Here is a 12,267-nt window from a genome sequence, read left to right on the forward strand (position 1 = left end):
TATACAAAGTGATAAAATAAAAAGGTAATTAAATTTTTATTATTTATGAGCATTAGGGTGGTCCTTGAATGATCAATATTTTATTCCGGCTAAAGTAATTGTTCAAAAAATTTGAAACTCCGTAGATTTTATTCTTATCATAGTAGCTATCCCTTAGAATTTTTACAGATTTTTAGCTATTATGATTTTGAATTGCAGCTAGATAAAAACAATTTCTTTCTTTTCCAATTTTTTTCTAAATTAATAATAAATTATTCTACATTTTTATATTATGATTAAATCGCTAAAATGAAACGTCTACAATTGAAAATAAATGTAAATTCAGCTTATATCAGAATTGAAAAAAAATATTTCAAATGCTTGAAAATGTACGATGATGGATAGTTATATACAAAATTAATTATTAATCTATATAATAAATTAAATAATATATTTTTATTTCAATTAACACTAGTTTAAGGTTGTAAAGATAAGTTTACTATGAAAATAAGCCTTTACTATTTCTAACATCAACAAAGATTACTTTTATTAAGATTATTAGATATTAGGTAATAAAATATGAAATATCCAATTTAAAACTAAAAGTAATCGAAGTAATTGGATGTTTCATACTCAATTACCTAACACGTGCAAATCATAGATATTCGATATGTCTTCCTTCCATTTGAGTGGAATTCTGACTTCTACAGACTATAGATTAACATACATTTGCAAATATTCCTTGAACCAGCGTTGTTGAACGACCGACGCCTTGTATCGGTACTCCGGTGGTTTTCTTGTCGTTGAAAATGTACTTATAGGTGGATGTTGGGAATCGTTTATATATGAGGAATGAGGATAGGTAAAAATAAATTAAAATATATTTTTTGAGCCCAGTCAGTATAATAAGTACAATTTATTTGGCTCGATGCAGGGAAAATCCTTTCGGCATAAAAACCCTGGTTGAAATACAGTTGATGATGATATTCCGCTGGCTTGCCTATCGGCAGCTATCGATGATGATGATATCCCAAAGGCAGAAAATAGAATTCTGACCACGTGCCTTCTTCCTTTGTTCCTTTGTGTTCCACTGATGTGATAGTAGCGCAGGAGTGTAGCTCTCTTCAATGTGATCGCTCGCAGGTCTCATGGTAGAATGGAATTTAAGTGTGAAAGCAGCTTTTATAGAAAAAGACGATGCAACGCGTGGACCAATTACCGAAAAGTTAGATAACGTAGCTGTCGATGCATATGATTGGCCTAATAGAAATGGTGGGAGAACGCGCGCTAGAAGAATGAAGGCGCCCTGCAAGAAGCTCGCTCCTTTGTTACACCGTAACTAAGATGTTTCTTTGTCACTATATCTCGGCACGCGTCGACGTCTCGACACGTCCAGATGATCTCACTCACTCGCTTGTGTAGGATACGCAACAAGCGTATTTTTAAGCTAATTCTTCTGTTTCTGGACTTTTTATTCTCGGCATAATTGGACACTGAAGGAACTTTGAACTTTAACACTTACTCTATGAAGAAATTTTACGATGGTTACAAAACACTCGTCTCTTTCGTTGTTGGTTATATAATGTCCTGCAGTTGATTAAAATTGAATGAATTATTGAATCATGGAATCGATGAATTGTTGAATCGATGATTAATCTATAATAAAATTAACTATGTTTTATATCATTCCAAACCTTTTCATGAATGAAAACCATGAATAAAGACAAGCATGATTAAAAAATGAATAAGAAGTAATAATTCAGATTACAAAATAATACTAATTGTTGATTTATCCAAACGAAGCCGGATTCGTCGATAAAGATATTAATTCATAATTTCGATCATAACAATATTTTAATCTAAACACAAATCCTCTTCTAACCCTAATTAGCCGAAAGTGTGTTAATGATTCTAATCACGGAGGGAGTAGGTAAATTGTTTATTAACCAGAATATTTTTAAAATTAAATGCTACCGAGAGAAATTTTTTATTCAACGAAAAACACTGAGTATACAATCCGTAATTTTGTTTATCAATGTTTTTTAAAGGAATTTATGCGATTGCATACAAAAAATGCAACTTTTTCGAAACAAACACTGACTCTAATTGTAAGATCGCATAAGAATTATCTATGAATGTAAGATTCGTGAAAAAAGATTAAGGCGCTGAACAGACTGGACCGGGACTTAAAAATTACAAATTTTTCGTTTTCCGGCCGACAACTCTATCCATTGAACTATCCAGGACCCACCGTTTAATCATTTCACAAATACTTATTTAAGTATTTGGCATGAAGACGCTCGTCCCACGTAAATTATGGATGATCTGGACAAATTGTTGGAAGATGCAACTATCAACATGATGGCTGCCCAACTCATTATTCACAAGTAGCTACTTAGACATTAAAAAAAATATCCAAATCGTTGGATTTAACGTAACGGGCCTTTATTTTCGTCAACACATTCACCTGATCTAACCCCATTAGATTTTTTTCTTTGGGGAAGATTGAAAGAAGTTTACCAACAGCGATCTATTATTACCCGATCTATTATTTACAATTTTATCACATTTCTGACGTTTAAGGTCATTTGAAGGTCACGATACAGGTATATTTAAATATATTTTTTTACCCGCTACAAGATAAAATATAAAAAATACATGCTTATAAGGTAACAAATACCGATGGCCTTGAAAAAATTAAAAAAGATGACCTAAACAAAATTTTAACCCACTCTTTTTAACCCACTCAAAGTATGCCATAAAAGTTTGTCGCATATCATAAAAAACAAAGAAAATATTTAGGTGAACTTCTTTAGCTGGGACATCCTGTATATGTAAATATTCTGGTTTAAAGTAATGAGCAATTGTATTATATATTGAATTCCATGATGTTGTAACAAAAATAAATGTACATGCGTATGTACATTTATATATGTATATGTACCGTCAAAGCCGGAAATCCGCTATTGCTAGCAGTTCCTAGGCATTGTCAACAATGCAAAGTGCCTTTAGACAAAGTTGGAAATAAGACTTCTTACAGACTTTTCCTAAGCATTGAACATAATACTTTGAATAGAATGTAGGTATAAAACATTTTGTTCTAAATCCGCTTATCTTCCGATACGATAGGGAACAAACGATACAGATTTTCCGTGGACATCTATAAGAATATCTGCTAAGTTTCAGTTTATAGAGGTAAGCATAGTATAGTAACACGACAGTCTCAACACGCTCACCATGCTTGCTTTTGTGTGTGTATGTGTGGGAGCGGGGTATGTGTTGTTTGTGGGAGGGAGGGGGTTACGTATGCTGTGTGTGCCTGTGCCCGATAATGTATTCTTTTCAACGTTGTTTAAATAGTAATTTGATATTCTATAGGATACCAAAGTATTATGTTCAATGCTGAAGAAAAGCTGTAAGAATTCTTCTGTTTCCGACTTTGTCTAAAGGCGCTTTGCATTGTTGTCAATGCCTAGGAAGTGCTAGCAATGGCGGATTTCCGGCTTTGACGGTACATATATAAACTAAGTAAGTTAATCAAATTTTAATGAACGATTTAACAATCACGTGAATATAAGCAATAATCGGAATTTGTCACGATTAATGAAATTTAATCAATTTGAATTAAAATATTAGCCCTTTCACTTCGGCAGTCCAGTCCGCCGAAATACCGTCACTGAACGGAAGTGTGCGTCAGAAATAATCTATTCCTAATTCCTATAAAAACCGTATATGAGATATTGTTTCACTGTCAATGTATTTAATAAATTTTTTAGCATGAGACAGTAAACGATCGTTTGGATATTGGAAATATATTGCGTATATTTGATGATGATTCAGCAAAGAGTAGTTTTAAACATTGCATGCGGGTCTATTTCGTCGTAGACTTACGCGTGCAGCAGGCGTTTTATAACTCGCGTCTCGCGCGAGTTGTCATTCAGTAAAATGATAAATATAATAATAATAATAACAATAACACTCGAATATAATAATAATAATAATAATAATAATAATAATAATAATAATAATAATAATAACAACAACAACAACAACAACAACAACAACAATAATAATAATAATAATAATAACAATAATAATAATAATAATAAATCGAAAGCTACTTCGTTTTCTTCGGTGAAACTTTTTTTTATTTTATACCTAAATATATGCTCAATGATTATTTTAACCAAAAAAACAACACTTTTACATCGTATGTATACGATGCCCGCTCTCTAGCAAAAATCTACTAAATATGTACTTTTACGTGACTCGCACTTCAGTGACAGTCTAAGAAAAACGTAAAAGTATGTTTCCTACATGCAATGTATTAAGAAGTGATTAATCCAATTTGTTAATTAAATCAATAGAAAATGTTCTACCGATAACGAAAAATTTATCATTGATTACAGATAGCACTTGTATACGCACATTTATAGCGTGTTCAACTATGTTCAAATAATTAAGTGAATGAGGTGAACAATGTTATATGAATATTTCTTTATTAACCGTTTGAATCCCAAGCAGCGCGATCGCGCTGTTCAGATTTTATGTCGAGAAAACCCAGCACATTTCGAGCATTGTGGACAACTGACGGTGCGTTACGTATTGTCGAAGTCGAGCGCTCAGACTTACTGACGCTAGTAGATCACAGTTCCTTTTAACGTAAATAGTACATTTTACAATAGGTGAAATAGTACTATAATAATGCAATAATATATTACAAAATAAAAATTTTTATTTTGGTGTAGTTTTTTCTATAATTTTTGTCGAACAAACTTGAAATATTTAGTAATAAACAATTTAAATACATTATGATTTGTAACATTGGTGTTTATTAAAACATACTGGATGAATTCCTTTTTTACATTGCGCGCAAATTAAATGCGATCTTTTTATTACATTTTTGGTGCTACAGACGACGCATTGTCGCAAATTACGGCCTGGCAACTTTTCTAATCCAAATTTTTTTTCTTTTATAAAACTATGTGATTGTTTTTCATTCATCCACTGACGCTCAATTTCAAAAATAATATTTGACATAAAGTCTAACCGAGATATGGCTTTACTCTTAACTGTTTCTTTGTAAATGATGTATGCATTTAAAACCATACGGTTGATTATATTAAAAGCTACCTTTTTCCAATATTTAACCGATCTTCGTTCATCGAGGTAGGAATATAGCATTTTGTCCGATTCATCGACACCACCCATGAAGGTATTATAAGATTGAACTATAGCGGGTTTTGTGGAACGTATTTCTCTGCCATGTCGATTTTTCGTTATCGTCACATCTTGCTCTTCTGCTTTTGTCGAAATTAATAATACAGGTTTTTTTATAGTCTTTTTTTCGCGAAACGCGCAGAACAATACTTCATCGTTTCGAAAGTATTTTACCTCGTTTACATTTGTTTGTTGCAAGTCATCGGGAATACATTTTTTATTTCTTCTAATTGTTCCAGTCAAAAAGGTGTCCTTAGAATATAAATACCGAGCTAATTCTACGCTAGTAAAAAAGTTGTCCACAAAAATGTGATGCCCCTTATTCAAACAATTACTATCTTTTAGTAAATTCACCACGACATCGTACCCAAGTCCAAACTTTTTTCTATCGCTAGAAATTGTTTCTTTTGCACCTTTATAGCAAGAGAACGCCAAACAATACTTCGAAACGGAGTCACACAGCATCCAGAATTTGATTCCCCAACGATGATGCTTTTTATTTGGTAAATATTGCGTTATGCTAGAATGGCACAGCGTTCCAACTAACGACTCATCAATTGATAATTGTATGTGCGGTTTATAATGTAATTTAAATACTTTATTAGCGTGGTCAACCAGTGGTTTAAATTTTGCACAGGGATCATATTTTGTGTGACCAGGTGGAAAACATAACGAATTATCAACTAAATGAAAATATTTTAAAATATGTTGGAATCTATTTCGAGAAAACATTCTTCGAAACCACGGTATGTTACGGGAATTTTCAGACCAATATGAACGAATATTAGGTTTTCTCGTAATTACCATTTCTAATAGTACTGCTATAAATGCTTTCATTTCTAACACGGTAACGGGTGTCCAAATCTCTGTTTCAAAGGATTCTAATTCTCTAGGTGAATGTTTTGAATACTCGGCATATTTATTCGTTTCTTGAACTATTAATTCCCACAGTGTCGAATCAAAGAATAGTTCGAAAAATTCAATCGGTTTACTCTGACTGGAGAAATTAGATCGCGAATCAGATTCTTCGCTAGGCTCCAGAGAATCATGTTGATTCGAAACGTCTTCAGCAACTGGTAGACTGAACTTGAATGAACTTTGATGCGATAAATCAGTATCGCTATCCTCTGAACTACTCAGAATTCGTTGTCTTATGCGCTTTACCGGAACAATGCAGTCGTCATCGTCGACGATAATATTATCGTTTGTGATCATATGATCACATGGATTTGTGTTTGTGCTTACAGATTTTCTTTTTCGATTCATTATACCTATTTAGGGATGTACCAAATTTAGAAAAGTTAAATAGTAAATCGAGATTAATTTTTTACTTACTTTGTGCATTGCTTCGTCTAATCATTTTAAAACACACAATTATTAATAATGAAAAGAATTATTAACTGAAGAATACGGAATAATACGTCCGATCACTTCGCAAACTGCAATAAAAGTGACGGAGCGATGAAAAAAAAACACGAGAATCACGTTACCTATCACACACAAGAAGCGCTATTGCGTCGCTTGGTATTTTTCGACATAATATTAAACAAGCGCTATCGCGCTGCTTGGGTATTTTCGTACATATATAGGGAAAGCGCGATCGCGCCGTTTGGGATTCTTCGACAGTGTTTTTTCAATACCGTCTGGGACTCAAACGGTTAAAAATGTAACAAAAATTGACTTATATAAATCTAATACAAAACTCAACAAGAATCTTTGGACAAAGGGGGAAACACGTGTTCGCATTGCTGCCGCTGCGCGAGAGAGTGCGTGTGTCTCTTTCGGTGGTCGAGAAGGAAGAGAGCTAGTAGCAACGGTTATTCAGATACATAGGGTTTTTTTGGTATTCATTTCCACCGCCAGAGGCGTGACAGTAGAAGTGCCGAAGCGCCAAACTTTGATGTGGTGGCCACACATTGTGATGGTTGAATTTTATCTAATTCAGTCGCGCCACATAGAAGAGTCATAATTATGTTTCGTCCCGAGAGCACGCCCAGAACTCATCAGTAAGGCTGATGGCGTGCTTTCTGCCTTAGACATCCGCGAGACCCGATTGGTCCGAAAATCATTCCGCTTTAATTAGTAATCGTGGTAACTTTTGCCGCTAGCGAGTAACGACGATGAAGTCGTGGTCACCTTGTGTCTGATAGCGGAACTAGTACGATAGCCGCGGCTGTGGCGGAGTCCAACCGCAAGTCGCCACAACATTTGGATGCCGGATACATGTGGCGCTCATACTCATAGGTCATCTTGTGGATGCCGCCTAAGAGCGGTGCTCGAAGCGAAAGGATTAGTTTTGTTTCTACTAAACGAGAATACGGTTATACACTAAAACAAAGTTAAAATTAATTATTGATCCACCAAATCTTATACTCTCCTTTCATTCGGTCTACAACTTTCTTCATTTTTTTTATGAATTAAAATGATACATTTATTTACATGATTATAAATCAAGTAAACAGTGATATTTACAGTATAGATATGATGAAGTTATAGGTTATACAGTGTTGTTATATATAAACAATATTTATTATAGTATAATTAAGAATTTTAGAAACGTGATACTATGGCATCAATGGATATTAACCTAGAAAATATTAACGAGAAACAATGTAAAAATGTACGATCTGCGTTTTACAAGAAACCAATTAAAAAATATAACTATAAATTAGATGTTGACAGCATTTACAATCCTCAGGAGCTGAGACGAAAACAACTTTTAGAAATTCAAAAAAGGTAAATATTATTATAGGTTAGAAAAATAGTGTAAATATATTACTTAAAACTTATTCAAGCAAGATAAGTCCAATGGATTCAATATATTTTTAGATCAGACTTTGTATAATTTGATAAAGTAAGCTAGTGGTAAGAATCTATTAAAAATTTTGAACTATTCTTGCAAACACTCCAGAAATCTTTCAGGTTTACTCTTAGTGAGTTGAAAATTAAAAACTATATGATTTTAAAATAACTATATTGATTAACTCATTTAATTCTCATTATACATTAACAAGTAATTTATTATAAAGTATTCTTAATAATTTATTTGAAAAACAAGGTATAATTTTTATAAATATTCCATTGGACTCCAATTGTAAATTTACATTGAAAAATTAAATTGCCTGGATAAATGTTATATGTATATCGTTTATTTTTAAATAAATATTTATCATTTTTGGTAATTTAAGAAATTATATTTCTATAGAAATAGAAATATCGTATTTAATACTGGACGAGACATATTGGATATTTTTAACTCTGACAATGAAGATAAAGAATATATGGAAATTGAACATTACAATAAACCTTGGAAAAAATATGAACGATGTAAACATTATGCTAATCAATTTATGTTGTCAGAATGGATGTTCGAAGCACCTCAAGATATTCTGGAAAAATGGATTGTAGTTCCTTGTCCCGAAGGCAAAAGAACTTTACTAATTGCGCACAAGGTATGTAATAAATATATTGTATACATTGATATTACACCACCTTAAACATAGTAAAACATTTTATTCTAAATCAAAACATTATTATTACTTTTAATAGAATACAACAAAGGCTTTTAATAGACGTGGTAACAGACTAGGAAAATTTCAATCTGCGCTGCCAGGAGGAAGTTCCAGTGAACATCATAGTCGTTGCACTATTTTGGATTGTATATGGGTAGAAAATCGAAAAACATATTATGTTTTGGATGTACTGGCATGGTCTAATCAATCCCTTTTAAATTGTGATGTAATACATAATATTATTCATATCATTGAATATATACTATAAGAAATTAATTGATTCATTTTCTTTTGTAATAATATTTTTCATTTCAGACAGAATTTCGATTTTTTTGGTTAAAATCAAAATTTCAAGAAATACAAGAATTACAAAAAGGTGATACCTGTAACAATAAATATCCTATTTTATTTCTTCCACATATAAATTTTGATTGCAATCTAGAATCATCGTTAGGAAATTTATATGCATTAGCACCATTAGATGGATTATTATTTTATCATCGTGATGGACTATACACTAGAGGTCATACACCTCTTGTGACATGGTTGAAACTTTTTATGTTACCTGAAATACTTGGAATATCTTTATCTCCATTCGACGATAAACCTGATGATTATGTAGATATCAGACATTATTTATTGAATCTCAAGGAAAAGAAAAATAATGCAAAAACACTGACAACAAGTGTAAGTTTGAAAAACATTAAATATCTACAGATTTTTATCAAAATAATTATTACTAAGAATATTCGAATATTTGTTATAATTGTTCGGTGCGTACCATTTCATTCTTATATTTCACATTCATGCAAATTTTTCAAATATTTAAACAATAACCATTTTAATTGTTCATATTAAAAAAAGTTATTCAAAAAATGTTCTTTTGGTCCTTAAAGGAAATATTTTTGAACTACTTGGTATGCAATGTAATAAATAATTTTTTTAATTGTTTTTATGTTTATTATATTTATTTTACATATGTTATAGATGGATATTGTGGATGAGGAAGTCGAAATGACATAAGTTTTACCTTAAACATAATATAGATGACTGAAAAGATGAACAATATAAATATAAGTAATTATTATATTATTTAACATTTATAAACATATTATCTATACAATATTAAAAAGAAGTGAAATATTTAAAAAATTGAAATATTAAATTATTAAAGAAACATAAGAAATAAAAGGAACAAAAAATATATTACATATATTAAAATTAATTATTATAAAAATGCATGAAACATGTCTACAGATTTCTCTGTCATATATGATAATATACGCTTTACACGATGTGGGTCCATTATCTTCATCTAAAAAATGGTAATAAATTATAAATAATTTATAATTCTATCTCTCTCTTTCTAACTTTAATTTTTTTGTAAATAATATATTATTAAAGTAAAAATCGATTCACAATTAATAACTAACCTTGTTGCCCATTATAGTTGCGGCTGACAAACTAATTCTGTGTAAACTGCATAATCCTAATTCTAATCCAGCAATGTTTTTTATTTGAATGTATAAACACTTACGAAATCTTTGAATTTGTTCGATAGTCAAATCCGTTATATCTGTCTCCATTTCATCATTTTGATTTTCTATTATACTGTAAATTAATTTATAATATTAATTTTTATATTCAATATATAATTATAATAAATATAGCTTTTTTAACCCTTTGCGGTCCAATGTCGATTTTGACTTAACACCATATTTTACTTCTACGAATTCTTACGAGTTGTTTACTCAAATTGTAAACACTTAATATAAATATATTTATATACATTTAACTGTTCTTTTACACTGTAGATATGACCCTCAAAATATCGTGCAAAAGCAGATACGTTCCACATAATCCAAAAACTGCATAAAATGAGAATTCGAAAAAACACGTAAAACAAATTGTGAAAATTTAACCGTATAAGTTCTGAGATATGTATTAGAATGTCAGGAAAATTCATGCTTATTTTTACTTTGAATACATATTTATAAATTAGCATAAACTTTTTAAGCAACCTAATATTATACAGGGTGTTCTGTAACTGGTAATACAAGTAAGGAATGATTCTACATGAACAACGTTAAGTATGCATGCACACAACCGGTATTGTTCGGACAAAATGTTTAACTAGATATCACATAAAATAACTTAAAATATAAAACTTGTTACTGAATAAAGAAATAATACTACAATTTAACAAAAATTTTACAAGAAAATATAATAAAAATAAATATTTTAGAGTAAAGCAAAATTGATCAAGCGAATGAGCAATGAAAATTTAATTTTTTTTTTAATGGCTACATTAACAACATTAGTTATAGATTTAAAAATGGGATATGTCAATGATATTCAGTTAAAGAATTTGAAATGATATAGGACTATGTTGCCAGACTCAAATATGCGGAATAATGATAAATTTTTTGATATCAAAAAAAGGCAATCCTGTTGTGGATCAGTTGAAATGGAAAAGCAAAAATCATTTGCTTTTGGATTGCAAAGAGTTAAATGTTATTAATATTATAAAAATATTGAAACGTACGCATTTAAAATTTTAATCAGATCTAATTTTTTAAATTGAATACTAATCGTATTATTAATCGGTAATCCAGGAACTGTAAATTCCAATTTAACTTCTTCGCTTTTTTTTGAAATGTCATCATCGTTAACAGGTAAGATTATAATTGCAAGTAACCAAATCAAATCATCTTGCTCGATAGGTAATTCAATTATAAGACAATCAAACATACGATTGAAAGTGGAATGTACAATGTTCATACACGGACGAGTACCACGACATATCAATAATGGTAATCTGGTCATATTGTTGGTACGTAAATCATTTTTCTTCCATGATAGAAAAAATCCTATATAAATACATTTCTCTTTATTTTCACCTGGATCTGATTTCTTTGCATGAACTTCAACCTAATATTAATTTATAAATATTTTTCAATAGATATTAGAAACGTTATATGTAATTAACTATTTTATACAGTCTTATATATATATTTGTAAAAATAGTCTTAAAATAATAATAATAATAAGAGCAGAAAATACAAATAATGAATAAAATAAAAACCTTTATTAAAGGTTGATTCATGACATTTGTTGTTGTATCTCCTACAATAGAAAATTTAGCAATATATGTTTCATTTTCATGTGATAAATTAGATGCTATTTCTTCTCTCAATCGTTTTCCATATAACTTAAGATTAGTTTTATCATCATATTGAAATCCAAACAATGCTGATACTCCAAATACATTCCAAGTTAAAGATATTATATCTATAATATGAAATTAATGTGATACTGTCAAATTTATTATAATTATATGTGATTTTACGTAAAAAACAACATACATTGTATCTAATTACTCTACCTTGGGAATATGTGTAAATTTCATCATCCAACCGATCTCTCTCTACAGTAAATGTTAATCTAGGTGTACATTGCGGTGCCTGCAATATTTGTTGACTTGTGCTGGGAAAATTATTTGAAATTTCCATAATCAACACGACAATATATATAAATACATAAAATATATTGTTTA

At 30.4% G+C, this 12,267-nt stretch overlaps 3 protein-coding genes across 4 annotated transcripts; 1 reads left to right on the forward strand and 2 right to left on the reverse strand.

Moving 5' to 3' along the window:
* Positions 1-4,778: 4,778 nt before the first annotated feature.
* LOC122518225 (piggyBac transposable element-derived protein 4-like) lies at positions 4,779-6,982 on the reverse strand. Its single transcript, XM_043637015.1, has 2 exons — positions 6,535-6,982; positions 4,779-6,470 (listed from the first exon to the last, which is right to left on the reverse strand). The coding sequence occupies exons 1-2, from the start codon at positions 6,557-6,559 to the stop codon at positions 4,789-4,791; spliced, it is 1,707 nt and encodes a 568-aa protein (XP_043492950.1). The 5' UTR covers positions 6,560-6,982; the 3' UTR covers positions 4,779-4,788.
* A 338-nt stretch (positions 6,983-7,320) lies between these two features.
* Positions 7,321-10,260, forward strand: LOC122521324 (snurportin-1). 2 transcript variants are annotated; one of them, XR_006304738.1, is made up of 7 exons: positions 7,321-7,935; positions 8,405-8,651; positions 8,749-8,937; positions 9,027-9,398; positions 9,699-9,788; positions 9,969-10,036; positions 10,162-10,260. XR_006304738.1 is itself a non-coding variant. In XM_043641950.1 (5 exons), the coding sequence occupies exons 1-5, from the start codon at positions 7,766-7,768 to the stop codon at positions 9,732-9,734; spliced, it is 1,014 nt and encodes a 337-aa protein (XP_043497885.1). In that variant the 5' UTR covers positions 7,321-7,765; the 3' UTR covers positions 9,735-9,846. The 2 variants fall into 2 exon arrangements, 1 of the variants encoding a protein (XP_043497885.1); XM_043641950.1 differs by lacking the exons at positions 9,969-10,036; positions 10,162-10,260 and having other exon boundaries at positions 9,699-9,846.
* Positions 9,880-12,223, reverse strand: LOC122521328 (centromere protein L-like). Its single transcript, XM_043641970.1, has 5 exons — positions 12,097-12,223; positions 11,797-12,002; positions 11,257-11,642; positions 10,145-10,322; positions 9,880-10,026 (listed from the first exon to the last, which is right to left on the reverse strand). The coding sequence occupies exons 1-5, from the start codon at positions 12,221-12,223 to the stop codon at positions 9,940-9,942; spliced, it is 984 nt and encodes a 327-aa protein (XP_043497905.1). The 3' UTR covers positions 9,880-9,939.
* Positions 12,224-12,267: the final 44 nt, after the last annotated feature.

This window comes from Polistes fuscatus, unplaced genomic scaffold (assembly GCF_010416935.1).
Source record: "Polistes fuscatus isolate 324 unplaced genomic scaffold, CU_Pfus_HIC Scaffold1, whole genome shotgun sequence".
Lineage (NCBI taxonomy): Eukaryota > Metazoa > Arthropoda > Insecta > Hymenoptera > Vespidae > Polistes > Polistes fuscatus.